General features: G+C 40.2%; 1 protein-coding gene across 1 annotated transcript in view; it reads left to right on the top strand.

Annotated features, from left to right (window-relative positions):
- MERTK (MER proto-oncogene, tyrosine kinase) overlaps positions 1–25,234 on the top strand; it is a 355,152-nt gene that overhangs the window by 283,779 nt on the left and 46,139 nt on the right. Inside the window, exon 10 of the mRNA XM_053711970.1 lies at positions 15,417–15,570. Within this exon, the coding sequence (XP_053567945.1) occupies positions 15,417–15,570 (154 nt within the window). The remainder of the gene's footprint in view (positions 1–15,416; positions 15,571–25,234) is intronic.

Below are 25,234 nucleotides of genomic sequence, written 5' to 3'. Positions count from 1 at the left end.
TTTTTTCTAAGTCTGTATTATTTGCGTGCCATTTTTATGTTGGTGGCGCAGTTTAATTCAGTTGCGGTCATGTGACTGTTCCTCCGCACTTCTGATTCTCGGAGTTCATAGCGGAGTTGGTAGCAGGGTGTGGACATTTTTAGTCTCTGTCTAAAGACTCTATCTACTGTGCTGCTATTGTAGCGAGATTACAAGTGCACATTTTCGGCTCCTGACTAAAAGACTTTATCTATAATTGTGGGAGATCCAGGATAGCTAGTGGGAGTGTTTTTCTGGTTCAGGATGTGGTAAGTCCTCAGCAGAGCTGAGGTATTACGGTGCTGGTTTTTGTTTTATACAGAGAGTTATAGAGAGAGTATAAAAAATTTTTTCTTTTGGACTCAATATTTATTTTGCTAATTTCTTGTGGGGACCAATTTATTCATAGTTATAGGTACTAATGAAGAAAGTGGGTCTTTTGAAAAATGTTTATTTTGCGTGGGGGCTAATGTTATTGTTATTTTGCTTATCTTGCCTAAATAAAACTTTATTATTTAAAGATAAGATTTCTCTCTCAGAGCATTCTGTCTCTTAGGATAATGTTGTCCTAGCAATGCCTCAGCTTTCCCCTCAAATGTCCAAGCTTCACATGCAGTGCCCTGTGGTTCCTCCTGGGGGTGTTTATTTACCTGGGGATTTTGTTGCCCAGATAACTTATGCTGTTTCAGCAGCCTTATCAGCTTTTCCAAAAGTTGCTGGTAAGCGCAAGAGGAAATCTATATATATGGATGTTAACAAGGGTTCTGACTCCGATAAGACTGCGTTAGTCATTTTGTCTCAGTTATCTGATGAGGATGTTACCTCAGTGGCTTCTGAGGGAGAATTGTCAGATTCTGATACTGTAGTGACCAATTCTGCAGATTCAGAGGAGATTAATTTCAGATTTAAGTTAGAACACCTCCGAGTACTTTTAAAGGAGGTTCTTGCTACTTTGGAAGAATCCGACTAGTCTGTTGCGGAGAATCCAAAGAGGTCTAGTAAACTTAATAGGGTATATGATGAGCCCTTATCTGTGGAAGTGTTTCCAGTTCCAGACCGTATGGCAGATATCATAACTCAGGAATGGGATAAACTAGGGATTCCTTTTTCCCTGTCCCCTGTTTTTAAAAAGATGTTTCCTGTCACTGACTCTATTCGTGACTCGTGGTGTACAGTGTCCAAGGTAGAGGGAGCTATCTCTACTTTTGCCAAGAGAACTACTATTTCTATTGTAGATAGTTGTTCTTTCAAGGATCCCATGAATAAGAAGCTTGAGGCTTTTTTGAAGAAAATGTATATTCATCAGGGATTACAGTGGCAGCCTGTTACTAGTATTGCTACAGTTGTGGGGGCAGCATCCCATTGGTGCAATGACTTACCTAATCTAATCTTCAAAGAGACAACTATAGAGGAAATCCAAGACAAGATCAAGACTCTAAAGCTAGCCCATAGTTTTATTTGTGATACCAACATGCAAGTTCTTAGGCTGGGAGCTAAGATTTCTGGTTTCACTGTTTTAGCTCACAGAGCTCTGTGGTTAAAATCTTGGTCTGCAGATGTCACATCCAAGTCCAAGCTTTTATCTTTGCCTTATAAGGGTAAAACCTTGTTTTGTCGCGGTCTGGCTGAAATAATTTCCGAAATTACAGGTGGAAAGGGCTCTTTCCTACCTTAGGATAAAAAGAATAGGCCTAAGGGTCGACAGAATTCTAATTTTCGTTCCTTTCATAACTTTAAGGGACAAAAGTCTTCCTCTTCCTCCTCCTCTTCCAAGTCGGATATCCAATCAGCCTTGGAATAAAGGAAAGCAAGCCAAGAAATCTTCCACTGATTCTAAATCAGCATGAAGAGACCACCCCCGATCCTGTATTGAAACAAGTGGGGGCAGGCTCTCTTTTTTTTTTTGGCAGGCTTGGATACGCAATGTCGCAGATTCTTGGGCCATAGACATAGTGTCCCACTGTTACAGAATAGGATTCACATCTTGTCCTCCCAGGGGCAGATTTCACCTGTCAAGGTTATCTGCGGACCGGATAAAGAGAGATGCCTTCTTAAACTGCGTAAAGGACCTATCTTCCCTGGGAGTGATTGTTCCAGTTCCTCTAGAGGAACAGGGTCTAGGATTCTATTCAAATCTATTTGTAGTTTCCAAAAAGAAGGGCACTTTCTGTCCCATACTGGACTTAAAGTGTCTCAACTAATTCCTCAGGGTTCCATCCATCAAAATGGAGACCATCCGTTCCATTCTTCCTTTGGTTCAAGAGGGTCAGTTCATGACGACCATAGATCTGAAGGACATGTATCTTCATGTTCCCATTCTTAGGGATCATTACCAGTATCTGAGGTTTGCCTTTCTAGACAAACATTTCCAGTTTGTTGCCCTTCCTTTTGGCATTGCTACAGCTCCCAGAATTTTCACAAAGGTTCTGGGGGTTCTTCTGGCAGTGGTCAGGTCTCAGGGCATTGCTGTGGCGCCTTATCTAGACGACATTTTAGTTCAAGCGCCATCTTTTCATCTAGAAAAATCTCATACAGAGATGTTGTAGTCTATTCTACATTCCCACGGGTGGAAAGTGAATCTGGGAAAGAGTTCCCTTGTTCCAGATAAAAGGGTGTGTTTCTTAGGAACAATTATAGATTCCCTTTCCATGAAGATTTTTCTTTCTAACGTCAGAAAATCCAAACTTCATGCTTCTTGCCTTTCTCTCCAGTCTGCTATTCGTCCACCAGTGGCTCAATGCATGGAGGTGATTGGTCTGATAGTTGCCTCCATGTACATCATTCTTTTTGCTTGGTTCCATCTGAGACCTCTGCAACTATGCATGCTCAATCAATGGAACGGGGACCACTCAGATCTCTTACAGAGGATAAATCTGGACTCCCCAACAAGAATCTCTCTCTCGTGGTGGATTTCACAGGACCATCTGTCTCGGGGCACATGCTTCCTGAGGTATTTTCCGGGGTGATTGTGACCACGGACACCAGCCTGTTGCTGGGGAGTAGTTTGGGGCTCCTTAAAAGCACAGGGCCTGTGGACTCTGGAGGAGTCTTCTCTTCCAATAAACATCTTGGAGTTGAGAGCAATCTTCAATGCCTTGATAGCCTGGCCTCAACTAGCTTTGGTCCGATTTATCAGATTCCATTCAAACAACATCACTTCGGTGAATTACATCAACCACCAGGGAGGAACTCGGAGTTCCTTGGCAATGGAGGAGGTGACTCTCATTCTCCAGTGGACAACTGTGAGGTGGATTTTCTGAGCAGGCAGACTTTTCATCCCGGAGAGTGAGCTCTCCATCCAGAGGTTTTCACAATGATAACTCTCAGGTGGGGGGATCCGGAGTTGGATCTGATGGCGCCTCGTCAAAACGCCAAGCTTCCAAAGTTTGGTTCAAGATCAACAGATCCTCATGCCGTTCTGATAGACGCTCTAGCAGTTCCTTGGAACTTCAATCTAGCATACCTGTTTCCTCCGTTTGCTCTCCTTCCACAAGTAATAGCTTGCATCAAGCAGGAGAGAGCGTCTGTGATTCTAATAGCTCCTGCATGGCCTTGCAGGATCTGGTTTGCGGATCTGGTGATGATGTCATCTCTTCCGCCTTGGAGGTGACCTTTGAGGAAGGACCTTCTTCTTCAGGGTCCCTTTCTTCATCCAAATCTGAATTCTCTGAAGCTGACTGCTTTGAGATTGAACGTCTAGTTTTGGCTTGTTGTGGCTTCTCTGAGAAAGTCATAGATACTATACTTCAGGCTCGTAATCCGGTTACTCACAGAATTTACCTTAAGGTATGGCATAAATACCTTCATTGGTGTGATTCAAATGATTTCTCTTGGAACAAAGTAAGGGTTCCTCAAATTTTGGCTTTTCTTCAGGAGGGCCTGGAGAAAGGTTTGTCAGTTAGTACTCTGAAGGGTCAGATTTCTGCACTGTCTATTCTTTTGCATAAACGTCTGGCACATCTGCCAGACGTTCAGTCTTTTGTTCGGCCCTTGGTCAGAATCAGGCCTGTGTTTAAACCTGTTGCTCCTCCTTGGAGCCTTAATCTTGTTCTTAAAGTTTTGCAGCAGGCTCCGTTTGAGCCGATGCATTCTGTTGATATTAAGTTACTATCTTGGTAGGTTTTGTTATTGCTATTTCTTCTGCTCGCAGATTTTCCGAACTTTCGGTTTGCAGTGTGATTCCCCTTACCTTATTTTTCATGCTGATAAGGTGGTCCTACGTACTAAGCTGGAGTTTCTCTCTAAGGTATTGTCGGATCGCAATATTAATCAGGAAATTGTTGTTCCTTCTGTTTGTCCTAATACTTCTTTACAAAAGGAATGCCTTTTGCATAACTTGGATGTTGTGCGAGCTCTAAATTTTACCTTCAAGCAACTAAAGATTTTCGGCAGACTTCTGCTCTGTTCGTTGTTTTCTCTGGTAAGTGTAGGGGTCAGAAGGCCACTTCTACCACTCTTTCTCTTTGGTTGAGAAGTGTTATCCGTTAAGCTTATGAGACAGCTGGACAGCAGCCTCCTGAGAGAATTATGGCTCATTCCACTAGAGCAAATTTGCAAGGTGGCCATATGGTCCTCCATACATACCTTTTTCAAATTCTACAAATTTGATACTTTTGCCTCGGCTGAGGCTTCTTTTGGGAGAAAAGTTCTTCAAGCGGTGGTGCCTTCGGTTTAGGTCCGTCTCTCTTGTTCTTCCTCTCTTTTCATTCTGTGTCCTCTAGCTTGGGTATTGGTTCCCACTAGTAATTAGACTGATTCGTGGACTCTCCATGCCTTAGGAAACAAAACAAAATTTATGCTTACCTGATAAATGTATTTATTTCCAGGCATGGAGAGTCCACAACCCGCCCTTATTTATGTTCAAGCGGCAGTTTGTTTGTTTTTTGTTAAAAACTCAGGCACCTCTATACCTTTGTGTTTTCTTCTTTTTCCATTTTCCTTCAGCCGAATGACTGGGGGTTATGGGTAAGGGAAGTGATACTTAACAGCTCTGCTGGGGTGCTCTTTGCCTCCTCCTGCTGGCCAGGAGTGAATATCCCACTAGTAATTAGACTGATTTATGGACTCTCCCTGCCTGGAATTTTTTTTTTATCAGGTAAACATAAATTTTGTTTTTATCTGCTTTAATGTGTTCCCAATGATCTGTTTTACATGCTGGAGTGTATATCAAATTGTTTACAAAAGCTTTAAAATTTGTTTTGTCAATTTAATTAGCTGCCTTTGCCTGTTTAAAAAGACAGTTGGTTTACATTTTACATAATTCTGCAATATGTGCAGAATTATGTAACATAAGGAGGCCTTTTGCGTTTTTTTTTTTTTTTTAAATACCTAATTTGACACCTAAAATGATACTTACCTTATGTGCAAAGCCATCCTCTTCTGGGCAGCAGTTTTTGTCAACTACATTGTCACAGACTCACTGTTTAATCACAGTGAGCTGATTGCGCCATTCAACTACATGTAGTGCGCTAGGTTTTGGCAAAAAATTAATATGTAAAGTGTGCCCCCTGCTCCCTGTTAACTTCGCTCTCCCCAGCACAATTTTTTTTTCCAGCCAGCTACATTACTTTCTATGGGACAACTCGCAGAGACAGCCCCTTTTTTTTTATAGAATTCCCTGAGGGCAGCCCCTGTCAATGTTGGCCCAGGGAAGCTTTTAGCATTGGTAGTATCAAGTATTGCCCATTGTGTAAAGACAGTGAGATAAGATTGAGGCCTGCTATGTCTGCAGGTTCATTTATACAGGCATGTTCTTATAAACACTAGATTAGGCTTCAATCAGCAAAGACAGCTATTTTATATACAAAAATAAACCTAAAAGAGAAATTTCCCCTACATTGTATACAGCTACTATAACAAGTCATTAGTAACACATTGGTAACCAATTGTACAGTACAATGTCACTTTAGTCACAGGTTAATTGCTGTTAAATAGTTGGCTTTATTAATTGATTTGCTTTTGATTGCTTTTTGCAACTCATATTATAGGGACAGTAAAGTCAAAATGAAACTTTCATAATTCAGCAATGTGTGCAATTTTAAACAAATTTACAATTTAATTCTATTGTCAAAATTGCTTTGTTCTTTTGGTATCCTTTATTGAAAAACATACCTAGGTAGGCTCAGGAGCAGCAATGCACTACTGGTAGCTAGCTTGTGGTTGCTGGCTGCACATATATCCCTCTTTTGTCATTGGCTCACCAAATGTGTTCATCTAGCTCCCAGTAGTTTGTTGCTCCTGAGCCGATTGTTCAATAAAGGATTCAAAGAAAATTAAACTAAACTAAATTTATAATACAATTAAAATGTAAAATTGGTTAAAATTGTGTCTGAATCATGAACATTTATATTTGAATTTACTGTCTATTTAAATGAAAAAAAAAAATTGAAAATGTTTACCACACATAGACAGAGTAGCAAATATACACCCTAGATTAGGGGTATGTGGCTGGTGGGTTGTAATGTTGGGGGGGGGGGTATTGTATGTTTTTTTTAAATGCAAAAGAGCTGATGACTTTGGGGCATGCCCCGCAAAAGGCCCTTTTAAGGGCTGGTAAGGTAAAAGAGCTGTTAACTTTTTATTTTAGAATAGGGTAGGGCATTTTTTTATTTTGTGGGTCTTTGTTATTTTTTTAGGGGGCTTAGAGTAGGTGTAATTAGTTTAAAATTCTTGAAATCTTTTTTTATTTTTTGTAATTTAGTGTTTGTTTTTTTTGTAATTTAGTTTAGTTGATTTAATTGTAGATAATTGTAGGTAGTTTAGTTAATTAATTTATTGATAGTGTAGTGTTAGGTTTAATTGTAACTTAGGTTAGGATTTATTTTACAGGTAATTTTGTAATTATTTTAACTAGGTAGCTATTAAATAGTAAATAACTATTTAATGGCTATTGTACCTAGTTAAAATAAATACAAAGTTGCCTGTAAAATAAATATAAATCCTAAAATAGCTACAATATAATTATTCGTTATATTGTAGCTATATTAGGGTTTATTTTATAGGTAAGTATTTAGCTTTAAATAGGATTAATTTATTTAATAAGATTTATTTTATTTCGTTAGATTTAAATTATATTTAACTTAGGGGGGGTTAGGGTTAGATTTAGCTTTAGGGGTTAATAACGTTATTAGAGTATGGGCGAGGTCCGGTCGGCAGATTAGGGGTTAATAAGTGTAGGTAAGGTAGCGGCGACGTTGGGGGGGAAGATTAGGGGTTAATAAATATAATATAGGGGTTGGCGATGTTAGGGGCAGCAGATTAGGGGTACATAGCTATAATGTAGGTTGCGGCGGTGTACGGAGCGGCAGATTAGGGATTAATAATAAAATGCAGGGGTCAGCGATAGCGGGGGCGGCAGATTAGGGGTTAATAAGTGTAAGGTTAGGGGTGTTTAGACTCGGGGTACATGTTAGGGTGTTAGGTGCAGACTTAGGAAGTGTTTCCCCATAGGAAACAATGGTGCTGCGTTAGGAGCTGAACGCTGCTTTTTTGCAAGTGTTAGGTTTTTATTCAGCTCAAAATGCCCCATTGTTTCCTATGGGGATATCGTGCACGAGCACGTTTTTTAAACTGGCCGCGTCCATAAGCAACGCTGGTATTGAAAGTTGAAGTGGCGGTAAATTATGCTCTACGCTCCCTTTTTGGAGCCTAACGCAGCCCTTCAGAGAACTCTAAATACCAGCGTTGTTTAAAAGGTGCGGGGGGAAAAAAACATGCGTAGCTAACGCACCCCTTTGGCCGCAAAACTCTAAATCTAGCGGATAGTTCTCCACAGAAACTGTTGCCAGCTATGGCATTATAAAGTAGCTGGGTAAAACAGATTAATACTTTGTAATCTTATAACATTTTCTGTTATTTGTAAATGTTATTTAAGCTAATCAAAGCACAAATTATTTGTAACATTAAATATAAAAGGATTTAATAGTAGTTTGTGCAATAATCTTTGAAAAAACTAAATAATTTTAGCATAATCCCTTCAGTACCGGGAATTTCAGAGAAGAATTTTACCCAAAATACCGGATATTTTTTTTTAGCCTTTTTGATATTCCAATTTAAACAGTTTTTTATTATTATTTAATTTACCTGTCAAATTGATATATATTTTTAAGTAGACCCATTTTGCTTGCATTTCGTGCCACCATTTCACAGCCCAAAAAAAAACTAATTGTTAATTTCTCCAACATAGGTGTGTCCGGTCCACGGCGTCATCCTTACTTGTGGGATATTCTCTTCCCCAACAGGAAATGGCAAAGAGCCCAGCAAAGCTGGTCACATGATCCCTCCTAGGCTCCGCCTACCCTAGTCATTCTCTTTGCCGTTGTACAGGCAACATCTCCACGGAGATGGCTTAGAGTTTTTTAGTGTTTAACTGTAGTTTTTATTATTCAATCAAGAGTTTGTTATTTTAAAATAGTGCTGGTATGTACTATTTACTCAGAAACAGAAAAGAGATGAAGATTTCTGTTTGTATGAGGAAAATGATTTTAGCACCGTAACTAAAATCCATGGCTGTTCCACACAGGACTGTTGAGAGCAATTAACTTCAGTTGGGGGAACAGTGTGCAGTCTCTTGCTGCTTGAGGTATGACACATTCTAACAAGACGATGTAATGCTGGAAGCTGTCATTTTTCCCTATGGGATCCGGTAAGCCATGTTTATTACGATGGTAAATAAGGGCTTCACAAGGGCTTATTAAGTTTGTAGACTTTTCTGGGCTAAATCGATTCAGTTTTAAAACATATTTAGCTTTGAGGAATCATTTTATCTGGGTTTATTGATATTATAATATCGGCAGGCACTGTATTAGACACCTTATTTCTCTGGGGCTTTCCCAAAGCATAAGCAGAGTCTCATTTTCGCGCCGGTGTGGCGCACTTGTTTTTGAGAGGCATGGCATGCAGTCGCATGTGAGAGGAGCTCTGATACTTAGAAAAGACTTTCTGAAGGCGTCATTTGGTATCGTATTCCCCTTTGGGCTTGGTTGGGTCTCAGCAAAGCAGATACCAGGGACTGTAAAGGGGTTAAAGTGTTAAAACGGCTCCGGTTCCGTTATTTTAAGGGTTAAAGCTTCCAAATTTGGTGTGCAATACTTTTAAGGCTTTAAGACACTGTGGTGAAAATTTGGTGAATTTTGTACAATTCCTTCATGTTTTTTCGCAATTGCAGTAATAAAGTGTGTTCAGTTTAAAATTTAAAGTGACAGTAACGGTTTTATTTTAAAACGTTTTTTGTACTTTATTATCAAGTTTATGCCTGTTTAACATGTCTGAACTACCAGATAGACTGTGTTCTGAATGTGGGGAAGCCAGAATTCCTGTTCATTTAAATAAATGTGATTTATGTGATAATGACAATGATGCCCAAGATGATTCCTCAAGTGAGGGGAGTAAGCATGGTACTGCATCATTCCCTCCTTCGTCTACACGAGTCTTGCCCACTCAGGAGGCCCCTAGTACATCTAGCGCGCCAATACTGCTTACTATGCAACAATTAACGGCTGTAATGGATAATTCTGTCAAAAACATTTTAGCCAAAATGAACCCTTGTCAGCGTAAGCGTGGCTGCTCTGTTTTAGTTACTGAAGAGCATGACGACGCTGATATTAATATCTCTGAAGGGCCCCTAACCCAATCTGAGGGGGCCAGGGAGGTTTTGTCTGAGGGAGAAATTACTGATTCAGGGAACATTTCTCAACAGGCTGAACCTGATGTAATTGCATTTAAATTTAAGTTGGAACATCTCCGCATTCTGCTTAAGGAGGTATTATCCACTCTGGATGATTGTGAAAAGTTGGTCATCCCAGAGAAACTATGTAAAATGGACAAGTTCCTAGAGGTGCCGGAGCTCCCAGAAGCTTTTCCTATACCCAAGCGGGTGGCGGACATTGTTAATAAAGAATGGGAAAGGCCCGGTATTCCTTTCGTCCCTCCCCCCATATTTAAAAAATTGTTTCCTATGGTCGACCCCAGAAAGGACTTATGGCAGACAGTCCCCAAGGTCGAGGGAGCGGTTTCTACTTTAAACAAACGCACCACTATACCCATAGAGGATAGTTGTGCTTTCAAAGATCCTATGGATAAAAAATTAGAAGGTTTGCTTAAAAAGATGTTTGTTCAGCAGGGTTACCTTCTACAACCAATTTCATGCATTGTCCCTGTCACTACAGCCGCATGTTTCTGGTTTGATGAACTGATAAAGGCGCTCGATAGTGATTCTCCTCCTTATGAGGAGATTATGGACAGAATCAATGCTCTCAAATTGGCTAATTCTTTCACCCTAGACGCCACTTTGCAATTGGCTAGGTTAGCGGCTAAGAATTCTGGGTTTGCTATTGTGGCGCGCAGAGCGCTTTGGTTGAAATCTTGGTCGGCTGACGCGTCTTCCAAGAACAAGCTACTAAACATTCCTTTCAAGGGGAAAACGCTGTTTGGCCCTGACTTGAAAGAGATTATCTCGGATATCACTGGGGGTAAGGGCCACGCCCTTCCTCAGGATCGGCCTTTCAAGGCGAAAAATAGACCCAATTTTCGTCCCTTTCGTAAAAACGGACCAGCCCAAAGTGCTACGTCCTCTAAGCAAGAGGGTAATACTTCTCAAGCCAAGCCTGCTTGGAGACCAATGCAAGGCTGGAACAAGGGAAAGCAGGCCAAGAAGCCTGCCACTGCTACCAAGACAGCATGAAATATTGGCCCCCGATCCGGGACCGGATCTGGTGGGGGGCAGACTCTCTCTCTTCGCTCAGGCTTGGGCAAGAGATGTTCTGGATCCTTGGGCGCTAGAAATAGTCTCCCAGGGTTATCTTCTGGAATTCAAGGGACTTCCCCCAAGGGGGAGGTTCCACAGGTCTCAGTTGTCTTCAGACCACATAAAAAGACAGGCGTTCTTACATTGTGTAGAAGACCTGTTAAAAATGGGAGTGATTCATCCTGTTCCACTAAGAGAACAAGGGATGGGGTTCTACTCCAATCTGTTCATAGTTCCCAAAAAAGAGGGAACGTTCAGACCAATCTTAGATCTCAAGATCTTAAACAAGTTTCTCAGGGTTCCATCTTTCAAGATGGAAACCATTCGAACTATTCTTCCTTCCATCCAGGAGGGTCAATTCATGACCACGGTGGATTTAAAGGATGCGTATCTACATATTCCTATCCACAAGGAACATCATCGGTTCCTAAGGTTTGCATTCCTGGACAAACATTACCAGTTCGTGGCGCTTCCTTTCGGATTAGCCACTGCTCCAAGGATTTTCACAAAGGTACTAGGCTCCCTTCTAGCGGTGCTAAGACCAAGGGGCATTGCAGTAGTACCTTACCTGGACGACATTCTGATTCAAGCGTCGTCCCTTCCTCAAGCAAAGGCTCACACGGACATTGTCCTGGCCTTTCTCAGATCTCACGGCTGGAAAGTGAACGTGGAAAAGAGTTCTCTATCCCCGTCAACAAGGGTTCCCTTCTTGGGAACAATTATAGACTCTTTAGAAATGAGGATCTTTCTAACAGAGGCCAGAAAAACAAAACTTCTAGACTCTTGTCGGATACTTCATTCCGTTCCTCTTCCTTCCATAGCTCAGTGCATGGAAGTGATCGGGTTGATGGTAGCGGCGATGGACATAGTTCCTTTTGCGCGCATTCATCTAAGACCATTACAACTGTGCATGCTCAGTCAGTGGAGGGGACTATACAGACTTGTCTCCGAAGATACAAGTAAATCAGAGGACCAGAGACTCACTCTGTTGGTGGCTGTCCCTGGACAATCTGTCTCAAGGGATGACGTTCCGCAGACCAGAGTGGGTCATTGTCACGACCGACGCCAGTCTGATGGGCTGGGGCGCGGTCTGGGGATCCCTGAAAGCTCAGGGTCTTTGGTCTCGGGAAGAATCTCTTCTACCGATAAATATTCTGGAACTGAGAGCGATATTCAATGCTCTCAAGGCCTGGCCTCGGCTAGCGAGGACCAAGTTCATACGGTTTCAATCAGACAACATGACAACTGTTGCGTACATCAACCATCAGGGGGGAACAAGGAGTTCCCTAGCGATGGAAGAAGTGACCAAAATCATTCTATGGGCGGAGTCTCACTCCTGCCACCTGTCTGCTATCCACATCCCAGGAGTGGAAAATTGGGAAGCGGATTTTCTGAGTCGTCAGACATTGCATCCGGGGGAGTGGGAACTCCATCCGGAAATCTTTGCCCAAGTCACTCACCTGTGGGGCATTCCAGACATGGATCTGATGGCCTCTCGTCAGAACTTCAAAGTTCCTTGCTACGGGGCCAGATCCAGGGATCCCAAGGCGGCTCTAGTGGATGCACTAGTAGCACCTTGGACCTTCAAACTAGCTTATGTGTTCCCGCCATTTCCTCTCATCCCCAGGCTGGTAGCCAGGATCAATCAGGAGAGGGCGTCGGTGATCTTGATAGCTCCTGCGTGGCCACGCAGGACTTGGTATGCAGATCTGGTGAATATGTCATCGGCTCCACCTTGGAAGCTACCTTTGAGACGAGACCTTCTTGTTCAGGGTCCGTTCGAACATCCGAATCTGGTTTCACTCCAGCTGACTGCTTGGAGATTGAACGCTTGATTTTATCGAGGCGAGGATTCTCAGATTCTGTTATCGATACTCTTGTTCAGGCCAGAAAGCCTGTAACTAGAAAGATTTACCACAAAATTTGGAAAAAATATATCTGTTGGTGTGAATCTAAAGGATTCCCTTGGGACAAGGTTAAGATTCCTAGGATTCTATCCTTCCTTCAAGAAGGATTGGAAAAAGGATTATCTGCTAGTTCCCTGAAGGGACAGATTTCTGCCTTGTCGGTATTACTTCACAAAAAGCTGGCAGCTGTGCCAGATGTTCAAGCCTTTGTTCAGGCTCTGGTTAGAATCAAGCCTGTTTACAAACCTTTGACTCCTCCTTGGAGTCTCAATTTAGTTCTTTCAGTTCTTCAGGGGGTTCCGTTTGAACCCTTACATTCCGTTGATATTAAGTTATTATCTTGGAAAGTTTTGTTTTTAGTTGCGATTTCTTCTGCTAGAAGAGTCTCAGAATTATCTGCTCTGCAGTGTTCTCCTCCTTATCTGGTGTTCCATGCAGATAAGGTGGTTTTACGTACTAAACCTGGTTTTCTTCCAAAACCAGTTTCAAAGAAGGAACGTTTGTTGCACAATTTGGATGTTGTTCGCGCTCTAAAATTCAATTTGGATGTTGTTCGCGCTCTAAAATTCTATTTAGATGCTACAAAGGATTTTAGACAAACATCTTCCTTGTTTGTTGTTTATTCAGGTAAAAGGAGAGGTCAAAAAGCAACTTCTACCTCTCTCTCTTTTTGGATTAAAAGCATCATTAGATTGGCTTACGAGACTGCCGGACGGCAGCCTCCCGAAAGAATCACAGCTCATTCCACTAGGGCTGTGGCTTCCACATGGGCCTTCAAGAACGAGGCTTCTGTTGATCAGATATGTAGGGCAGCGACTTGGTCTTCACTGCACACTTTTACCAAATTTTACAAGTTTGATACTTTTGCTTCTTCTGAGGCTATTTTTGGGAGAAAGGTTTTGCAAGCCGTGGTGCCTTCCATTTAGGTGACCTGATTTGCTCCCTCCCTTCATCCGTGTCCTAAAGCTTTGGTATTGGTTCCCACAAGTAAGGATGACGCCGTGGACCGGACACACCTATGTTGGAGAAAACAGAATTTATGTTTACCTGATAAATTTCTTTCTCCAACGGTGTGTCCGGTCCACGGCCCGCCCTGGTTTTTTAATCAGGTCTGATAATTTATTTTCTTTAACTACAGTCACCACGGTACCATATGGTTTCTCCTATGCAAATATTCCTCCTTAACGTCGGTCGAATGACTGGGGTAGGCGGAGCCTAGGAGGGATCATGTGACCAGCTTTGCTGGGCTCTTTGCCATTTCCTGTTGGGGAAGAGAATATCCCACAAGTAAGGATGACGCCGTGGACCGGACACACCGTTGGAGAAAGAAATTTATCAGGTAAACATAAATTCTGTTTTTTTCACAAATTTTGGGTTTCTCACTTAAAGTCATAGAAAAGTCAAAATTAAACTTGCATGATTCAGATAGATCATGTAATGTTAAATTCCTATCTGTTTTCAAATGTGCTTTGTTCTTTTGGTATCCCTTGTGGAAAAAGAATATGCACATATACACTAGTGGGAGCTAGTTGCAGATTGGTGCCTGCACACATTTGTTTCTTGTGATTGGCTAACTAGATGTGGTCAGCTAGCTGACAGTAGTGCAATATTGTTCCTTCAGCAACGGATAACACGAGAATCAAGCAAATTTGATAACAGAAATAAATTGGAAAGTTGTTTACAATTGTATGTTCTTTCAGAATCAAGAAAGAGAAAATGTTTGGGTTTCCTATCCCTTTAAATTATTTACATACTGCTTGTGCAATCATGACACAAATGATTGTAAAAGCTTTTTGGGATTCCATTTGTTCAGAAATAGCAGACATTCATGGTTTTTGGTAACTAGAAGACCGCTAACTGCAGCTGCGCACCACACTTCTATTATTCCTGGTAGTGAAGGGGTTTATCAGGTAGCTTGTAAGGTTAATTTAAGCTTCAGTGTAGATATTACCTTTACACCTGACACTTACCACCCCCTGATCAGTCCTAATATGCTCTCTTCCCTTCATCACCCCCCAATTGGTCACCACCATCTTAGCTACTGGCAGACAGTCTGCTAGTATGCAGTTTTTTATTTTTATTTTTTTTATTATTATTATTATTATTATTTTTGTTTAATATATATTAGTTTTTTTTCTGCAGTGTAGTGACCCTCCTCAACCCTCCCACCTCCCTGATCCCTCCAAATAGCTGTCAAACCCTCCCCCTTCCAGTAATGTATTCCAGTACCTATGCATACACATTTTTATTTTTATTTTTCATTTTTTTTTTCTTCATTTTTCTGTAGTGTAGTGGTCCCCCCTCCCACAATCGTTAGCTACGGACCCCTCCCCCATATTCTTTTCTCAGATCCATCCCGTATGTCTCAGACTTAGCTCCACCCCCAACAGCCCACATCTGGCCCTCTTCGCCTAGTGCTGGGTTATATAGTTCTTAGGTGTAAGCTAACAAGAAGTGCATATCTGTGCACAACTGATACTGACATATTAATGTTGATTGTTCCTAAAGCTCTGTTCATGTAGATTGACATTACTCTTAAAATCTGAAAACAATTTCCCATTTTTTAGATGAAGTCAAACAAACAAAATGTCTTGTGATGTATTTTCTTGAAAAGTTGAAAAAAAACTATCTTGCAAAAAACAATCTTTTTAGTCCTAAATGATTTTAGTTTCAAAAGGAAGTTTATTGTCAGTGTCACTCTGTAATCCAGGCTATTAGTTTATGTATCCTATACTGGTCTTTTTCAGGTTCAATAACCTCAGAACCTTCTTCTACTCCTGCACCAGGAAATGCAAGTCCATATCTGATATTACTGGGAATTATTTGCACCCTCATGATCTCAGTTCTGATTATTTATGGTTCATTGATGATAATTAAAAGGAAAAAGGAGATTCAGTTTGGGTAAGTTATGTATAACATTATTGCAAAACATTGCTGCCATATAGAAAGTGACTTACTTTGTTAAAGGGATACTAAACCCAATTTCTCTTGTAAGATGTATCAAGTCCACGTATTCATCCATACTTGTGGGATATTCTCCTTCCTAACAGGAAGTGGCAAAGAGAGCACCCACAGCAGAGCTTTCTATATAGCTATAGCTCCGCCCCCCCCCAGTCATTCTCTTTGCCTGCTTAACTGCTAGGAAGAGTAAAGTGAGTGTGGTGACAAAAATGTCTATAAATTATAAAGAGCATATTTTAGAACTTAAAAATATTGCAATAGATGATTCTCAGACAGAAGGAAATGAGGGTTTAGCATCTAGCTCTCCCCAAGTGTCACAACCAGTAACGCCCGCACAAGTGACGCCAAGTACCTCTAGTGCGTCAAATTCATTTACTTTACAAGACATGGCCACAGTTATGAATAAAACCCTCACAGAGGTTTTCTCTAAACTGCCTGGTTTACAAGGAAAGCGTGACAGCTCTGGGTTAAGAACAAATGCTGAGCCGTCTGACGCTTTAGTAGCCGTATCCGATATACCCTCACAATGTTCTGAAGTAGGGGTAAGGGATTTGTTATCTGAGGGAGAGATTTCTGATTCAGGAAAGATGCTCCCTCAGACAGATTCTGATATGACGGCCTTTAAATTTAAGCTTGAACACCTCCGCTTATTGCTCAAGGAGGTATTAGCGGCTCTAGATGATTGTGACCCTATAGTGATCCCAGAGAAATTGTGTGAAATGGACAGATACTTAGAGGTTCCTGTTTACACTGATGTTTTTTCCAGTCCCTAAGAGGATTGTGACTATTGTTACTAAGGAGTGGGATAGACCAGGTATTCCGTTCGCTCCCCCTCCTGTTTTTAAGAAAATGTTTCCCATATCTGACACCATGCAGGACTCGTGGCAGACAGTTCCTAAGGTGGAGGGAGCTATTTCTACTCTTGCTAAGCGTACAACTATACCTATCGAAGACAGTTGTGCTTTCAAAGATCCTATGGATAAAAAATTAGAGGGTCTCCTAAAGAAAATTTTTGTTCATCAAGGTTTTCTTCTCCAACCTATTGCATGCATTGTTCCTGTAACTACTGCAGCTGCTTTCTGGTTTGAGGCTCTAGAAGAAGCTCTCCAGGTGGAGACTCCATTAGAGGATATTATGGATAGAATTAAGGCCCTTAAGTTGGCTAATTCTTTCATTACAGATGCCGCTTTCCAAATGGCTAAATTAGCGGCAAAGAATTCAGGTTTTGCCATTTTAGCACGCAGGGCGTTATGGCTTAAATCCTGGTCTGCTGATGTGTCATCAAAATCTAAACTGTTGAACATCCCTTTCAAAGGAAAGACCCTATTTGGGCCTGCACTGAAAGAGATTATTTCAGACATCACTGGAGGGAAAGGCCATGCCCTCCCTCAGGATAAAACAAATAAAATGAGGACCAAACAAAATAATTTTCGTTCCTTTCGGAACTTCAAGGGTGGTTACGCTTCAGCTTCCCCTGCAGCAAAGCAAGAGGGGAATTCTGTCCAATCCAAGTCAGTCTGGAGACCTAACCAGGCTTGGAACAAAGGTAAACAGGCCAAGAAGCCTGCTGCTGCCTCTAAGACAGCGTGAAGTGGTAGCTCCCGATCCGGGACCGGATCTAGTAGGGGGCAGACTCTCTCTCTTCGCTCAGGCTTGGGCAATAGATGTTCACTATTCCTGGGCTTTAGAAATTGTGTCCCAAGGATATCTTCTGGACTTCAAAGACTCCCCCCCAAGGGGGAGATTTCACATTTCTCAATTGTCTGCAAACCAGACAAAGAGAGAGGCATTCTTACGCTGTGTAGAAGACCTACATACCATGGGAGTGATCCGCCCAGTTCCAAGAGCGGAACAAGGGCTAGGTTTTTACTCCAACCTGTTTGTGGTTCCCAAAAAAGAGGGAACTTTCAGACCGATCTTGGAATTCAAAATTCTAAACAAATTCCTCAGAGTACCATCTTTCAACATGGAGACTATTCGGACTATTCTTCCTCTGATCCAGGAGGGTCAATATATGACTAACATGGATTTAAAGGATGCGTATCTACACACCCCTATTCACAGAGATCATCATCAATTCCTCAGATTCGCCTTTCTGGAAAGGCATTACCAGTTTGTGGCCCTTCCTTTTGGGTTGGCTCCCAGAATTTTCACAAAGGTTCTAGGGTCTCTTTTGGCGGTTCTAAGACCGTGGGGGTTATAGCAGTGGCGCCTTATCTAGACGACATCTTAATTCAGGCATCGACTTTCCAGCTAGCCAAGTCTCACACGGACATCGTGTTGGCTTTTCTGAGATCTCACGGGTGGAAGGTGAACATAAAAAAGAGTTCTCTCATCCCTCTCACAAGAATTTCCTTCCTAGGGACTCTGATAGACTCGGTAGAAATGAAAATATTTCTGATGGAGGTCAGAAAATGAAAACTTTTAATCACTTGCTGAGCTCTTCATTCTATTCCTCGGCCATCAGTGGTTCAGTGTATGGAGGTAATCGGACTCATGGTAGCGGCAATGGACATAGTTCCTAATGCCCGCCTACACCTCAGACCACTGCAACTATCCATCCGGAGGTATTTGCCCAGCTGACTCAGCTATGGGGCACACCAGAATTGGATCTGATGGCATCCCGACAGAACGCCAAACTTCCTTGTTACGGGTCCAGGTACCGGGATCCCCAGGCGGTACTGATAGATGCTCTAGCAGTGCCCTGGTCCTTCAATCTGGCTTATGTATTTCCACCGTTTCCTCTCCTCCCACGTCTGGTTGCCAGAATCAAGCAGGAGAGAGCTTTGGTGATTCTGATAGCACCTGCGTGGCCACGCAGGACTTGGTATGCAGACCTGGTGGACATGTCATCTGTTCCACCATGGACTCTGCCAATGAGGCAGGACCTTCTAATCCAAGGTCCATTCAAGCATCCAAATCTAATTTCTCTGCGTCTGACTGCTTGGAGATTGAACGCCTGATTCTATCAAAGCGTGGTTTCTCTGAGTCGGTCATTGATACCCTGATTCAGGCTAGAAAGCCTGTCTCCAGGAAAATCTATCATAAGATTTGGCGCAAATATCTTTGTTGGTGTGAATCCAAGGGTTACTCATGGAGTAAGATTAGGATTCCTAGAATTTTGTCCTTTCTCCAAGAAGGATTGGAGAATGGATTATCAGCTAGTTCCTTAAAAGGACAAATATCTGCTTTGTCTATTCTTTTACACAAACGTCTGGCAGATGTCCCAGACGTTCAAGCGTTTAGTCAGGCCTTGGTCAGGATCAAGCCTGTATTTAAACCTGTTGCTCCGCCATGGAGCCTAAACTTGGTTCTTAAAGTTCTTCAAGGGGTTCTGTTTGAACCTATGCATTCCATAGATATTAAGCTTCTATCTTGGAAAGTTTTGTTTTTGGTAGCTATCTCTTCGGCTCGAAGAGTTTCTGGGTTATCTGCTTACAGTGTGACTCACCTTACCTTGTTTTCCATGCAGATAAGGTGGTTTTGCGTACCAAACCTGGGTTTCTTCCTAAGGTTGTTTCTAATAGGAATATCAATCAGGAGATTGTTGTTCCTTCTCTGTGTCCTAATCCTTCATCGAAGAAGGAACGTCTGTTGCACAATCTTGATGTGGTTCGTGCTTTAAAGTTCTACTTTCAAGCAACTAAAGATTTCCGTCAAACATCTTCATTGCTTGTGGTTTATTCTGGTAAACGGAGAGGTCAAAAGGCTACGGCTACCTCTCTTTCCTTTTGGCTGAAAAGCATCATCCGTTTGGCTTATGAGACTGCTGGCCAGCAGCCTCCTGAAAGAATTACTGCTCATTCTACTAGAGCAGTGGCTTCCACATGGGCTTTTAAAAATGAGGCTTCTGTTGAACAGATTTGTAAGGCGGCGACTTGGTCTTCGCTTCATACTTTTTCCAAATTTTACAAATTCGATACTTCTTCGGAGGCTATTTTTGGGAGAAAGGTTTTACAAGCAGTGGTGCCTTCCGTTTAGGGTACCTGTCTTGTCCCTCCCTTCATCCGTGTCCTAAAGCTTTGGTATTAATATCCCACAAGTATGGATGAATCCGTGGACTCGATACATCTTACAAGAGAAAACAGAATTTATGCTTACCTGATAAATTTCTTTCTTTTGTGATGTATCGAGTCTACGGCCCGCCCTGTCTGTTTAAGACAGGTAGTATATTTTTATTTAAAAAACTTCAGTCACCACTGCACCCTATAGTTTCTCCTTTTTCTTCCTAGCCTTCGGTCGAATGACTGGGGGGGCGGAGCTAAGGGAGGAGCTATATAGACAGCTCTGCTGTGGGTGCTCTCTTTGCCACTTCCTGTTAGGAAGGAGAATATCCCACAAGTATGGATGAATCTGTGGACTCGATACATCACAAGAAAAAGAAATGTATCAGGTAGGCATAAATTCTGTTTTTATTCATTTATGATTCAGATAGAGCATTGGATTTTAAGCAACTTTCTAATTTACTCCTTTTATCAAATTTGTATTCGTTCTCTTGCTATCTTTATTTGAAAAGCAGGAATGCAAAGCTTAGGAGACGTCCTATTTTAGGTTCAGCATCCTGGATAGCGCTTGCTTATTGGTGGCTACATTTAACCACCAATCAGCAAGCACTACCCAGGTGATGAACCTAAAATGGGCCAGCTCCTAAGCTTAACATTCCTGCTTTTCAGATAATGATAGCAAGAGACCAAGAAAAAATGTTAATAGGAGTAAATTAGAAATCTGAATCATTAAATAAAAAATTGGGTTTATTATCCCTTTAAAGGAACATTAAAACCCAAATGTTGTCTGTCATTATTCAAATAGAGCATACAGTTTTAAACAACTTTCAAATGTATTTCTATAATCTAATTTGCTTCACTCTTCTTGGTATCCCTTGTTAAAAAGCATACATAGGTAAGCTCAGAAACAGCGATATACTACTACTGGGTGCTAGCTGGTGATTGGTGGCTGCACAATATGCCTCTTGTTATTGGCTCACTCAATGTGTTCAGAAAGGTCTCAGTAGTGCATTGCTACTTCAACAAAAAAGGATACCAAGAGAATTAAGCAAATTAGATAATAAAGTAAATTGGAATGCTGTTTAAAATAGTGACCTCTATTTGAATCACAAAAGATAATTTTTGTGTTTTATGTCTCTTTAAGTTTTGTGTGATTTGTTACAATGAAGTAATTAGTGTGTCAATATCTAACTTTTTATACTTTAAGGAACAAGGAAGGCAGTACATAAAATGCTTTATAAGGAGTTAGAATATATTTACACAGTTTTATTGCTCAGTAGTTAATCATTTAATTTATATCATAAAATGTACATTCTTCCCACTCCTTTGAGTGTATAGATGGTAGCCAATCATGTTCAAGTTGTGCTTTTGCATACTGCTGTATGCAAGATCATTGGATGCCCTGCGTCTGGGCACTTTGGAGCATCTCTGGAGATTGTGGGGAACGTATGGTAAAAAAAAAAGAGGTGTGTTAGCATTGCATTATAGCTGGAGTAGCTTTTTTAATGAACACCTAAACTGTGTTCTGCTTCTATTTATAGAATTACTATATTTTTATAATCAGATAATTTTAAATTACAAAACAGATTGTATTTATCAAAAAGCCCAATAAATAAGTGTTATATCTAATTGACACCCAAATTACTACATGTTTTGAATTTTATAATCAACTTTTTATTAGGTTTTTAAAGTATTTACAATACAAATTAACAAAGCTTTTAAAAAAAACCCACAAATATTTATAAAATATTTAGATTTAATTTGCTCTTGGATCATCTCAATACCAAAAATAATGAGTCATAGGTTATGAGTATGTTCAGCAAAAATAATCTTCTGTTAAGGGAACATGAAACCTCAAATTTTCTTTCATCATTCAGATAAAGCATATAGTTTTAAACAACTTTCCAATTTACTACTACAAAATTTGTGTTTTTCTCTTGGTATCTTTTGTTGAAGGAGCAGCAGTGCACTACTGGGAGCTAGCTGAACATAGATAAGCCAATGACAAAAGGGATATATATGCAGCCACCAATCAGCAGCTAGCTCCCACTAGCATTGCTGCTCTTAATCCCGCCTATACATACTTTTCAACAAAGGATACCAAAGGAATGAAGCAAATTATAACAAATAAGTAAATTGGAAAGTTGTTTAAAATTGCATGTTCTTTCTGAATCATGAAAGAAAATGATGGGTTTCATATCCCTTTAAATTGATATAAATAATGTTTGCTCGCATGTTTAGACCATGGGCTCAAACATTAGGTAAAAAGACATTAAAGTCATTTTTATTTAGGTATCCGCAATTATTCACAATCTTTCAAAAGATCTGCTAGCAAAATAAATGTTTTTTAAATTAGTTAAAACTGTCATTTTGTTAGAAGAATGTGAAATGGTTTTACAGGCTTTAAAAGTCCCTTCAATGTTGTTTATCTTACTTCCTTTGTTGTGGCCAATTAGTGACAGATATAAACAAACTCCTGCACATATCAACCAATAGCTATGCAGCATATAGTAGGGTCAGAGTTCTGCATTACATAGAATGCACTCTAGAAGTTCTGAGGGGAGTAGAAATACAACAATGTTCAGGGTTAAACTAAAGGAAAATGGGGGGAAAAATCATAAAATCATTTTTTTTAACTATAAATAAGCATCTTATAAAAACTGACATTTTGTGTTTAATGTCTCTTTAATTTAATGTAAATGTAAATTTATATCAATTCTCAATTTATTTAATGTAAATTTATAACAATTCTCAATTTATTTAATGTAAATTTATAACAATTCTCAATTTATTTAATGTAAATTTATAACAATTCTCAATTTATTTAATGTAAATTTATAACAATTCTCAATTTATTTCCTACACATAAATTCTTTTTCAAAGTTGTTTTCTTTCCATAAGGCAGGGAGAGTCCACAACTTCAATTCTTACTGTTGGGAAATACAACACCTGGCCACCAGGAGGAGGTAAAAACACCCCAGCCAAATGCTTAAATATCCCTCCCACTTTCCCTATCCCCCAGTCATTATTTGCCTTTCGAAGTGTCGGAAGATTTGGATAGTCCTGTAATGGTTATGTTCCTTTCGAGAAAGGACTGGATTTTTAAGTAATCATGTCAACCTCTCAGTGAGAGTATTGATGAAAGTTAGAGTCTGGAGACACAGGGAAGGTTTTTCTCCGAACCCATCCAGACTGTCGCTAACAGCTCCTGAGCAATCAGTGTTGACGAGTTTCACTGCTTGCTGCTACACACAAGTCCATGTCAGAAGCGCTGCTGCAAGACTGTCACACTTGAGAGGCTGTGCCTGTTCCACAGCATAGATCCTGGAGGGTAAGACTGTTTTTTATATATACATTGTAAAACGCTATACAGGGTCGCAGTATGGCTCCTTTATACTTCGATAGGATCAAGGGTTAATATCTCCTTCAGGGAGATTATTTGAACAGTTTGGGGATTTATATCTGCTTTATGTGAGAGTTTTTTTTAGGCTCAGAGGGTGTGTGTTTTTGGCTTGGAACAAACAGGTTTCACTTTAGTTTTTGAAGTGTTGCACAGCTCATAATAGCTTGGCACCCTTTTTCATAGCAGGGAAAGTCCTGTCATACGTACTACGTGACTGGGTGCAATATCTTTGATTTCCTAAGATCCTGCTGCAGTCATCACTCCTGAGGAGAGCATTTTCACTGTTAGCTGTCTGGGTCTAGGAGGTGGTGAGTGCCCCAGCCATTGGGAGTATTGAGGTGCCATTTTTTAAATAAAAGCACTTCTTTTTAATTGTCCTTCTGTGGGTATATACTAGCTATGGGGGCTCTGATACTACATAAGAAGGTTCTGCTCCTTCTGTACTGATTAATAATTCCTGTTTATATTGTGAGGATTCCAAACACAGAGAGGCGCCAACACGTGTGTATCAGTATTATACGGCCAGCATACACATAGATTAGTCTAAGCACAGGGTACTCACAATTTGGACGAGCACACCAATGTGCTTGTGGAAGCAGGCTGGTTATTGCAGCTAACCAGCTGGCTGTCTCCGGTCTCTCTACCCGAATCTCACCGATAAGTTTGTCTGGTAGTGGCAGGCTCACACAAGGAAGATGTAAGGTAACAATGTTTCAAAAATGTGATACTTTATTGCAAATCCACTGCAAACAAAGACCTTAAAAACATTCCTCTTAGGCGAGCATATGATGCAATGTTATTCTTTTGCTACACGTTTCTCGGCTCTAAGGCCGTTTCATCAGGCATAATTTATAATCATATTGAACCGGCTTATATTGACGCTCACTACCAAACAGTTATTAGTCCCTCCCCTTTAGGGAGTGTGCTCTGTGGCCAATCACTATCCACCTCATCGTAGGTGTGTACTTTCTTTCATGTTACCGCTCGCTATCCAACCACTATTAACTCCTCCCCTACTGGGAGTGAGTTTTGAGACCACTCGTTATCATCCTAGTCACAGATGCATATACACTTCCATATCAGTACATCCCATTGGCATCTCATGTTTTTATAAATTTATTAACATAAGTAAATGGGCTTTTGCTTGAGTGTCGTAATTAAACCATCATAGACTTAATATCATGGCTTATTTGCGTAATAAATATACTAGTGATATTGATCTAAATAATTGTGATATTATAACATTGAAATGTTCATGAATAATCCTCGCTAATAATTTCCAATACAAAATGAATGCTGTGTGGGTGTTAGCTATATACCTGACACGTATATAGCGGAACTAAATTGATGTGCTTATAAATGGTGATAACTTATTATTCATGATACTAATTCATGTATCTACATGATAAGTGCAAATAAAGATGAATTTAATAATGTGAATATAAATATAAACTAACCAGTAGCCTAGAATTTCAAATGTACAATAAATGATAAAATTGTGTATTTATTAATAATAAACTATATAATACGAACAATTGATACTAGTTACAATATTCTACTAAGTGGTAATGCAAGTGCTAATAACTAAATTTATAATTCATAGTGTACATAAAATGTGATGACAATGTGTGTTATATGTAATGGCAACATTGTAAATAATAACTAAATATTGATAAAAGTAATCAATAGTTGTGACAATAAATTGTGTTGATTCTAAAAATTATAATAAAAAACTATTATGAGAGAATATAAATAAGACACTCAAACAATTACATAAATAAGATGCATAATTAACTCATGTAACTGGATACAGTCGATAAGTATCTATCTAACTTGGCCTATTTTATTCTGTGGATATTGTGCCAAGACTCTATCCAACCCCTCCTCATATGGAGACAATTGTCTGCTATATAATAGTGGGAATTATTAAGGGTATTGAGATATATAGAGGAATGGGGACTAGGGAGGTCTCACCTCATATTAATATAATATATAAGATTATACAAACGGTAACATGTTGATGAATATATTGATTCAAATCTGTTAATATAACTAAAATACATAATCATAATAATATTGACACCTAAAATCACATAAAACATCTTATATAACCAATCTCATACTCTATTTTACTATATGCTTCTGTGCTGAGTCATAAAATCTTTAAATAATAAAATAATACATAATAAAACTATTT

The sequence above is a fragment of the Bombina bombina genome, chromosome 4 (genome assembly GCF_027579735.1).
Source record: "Bombina bombina isolate aBomBom1 chromosome 4, aBomBom1.pri, whole genome shotgun sequence".
NCBI classification, from domain to species: Eukaryota; Metazoa; Chordata; class Amphibia; order Anura; family Bombinatoridae; genus Bombina; species Bombina bombina.
This window is presented reverse-complemented; position numbering and strand designations above follow the sequence as displayed.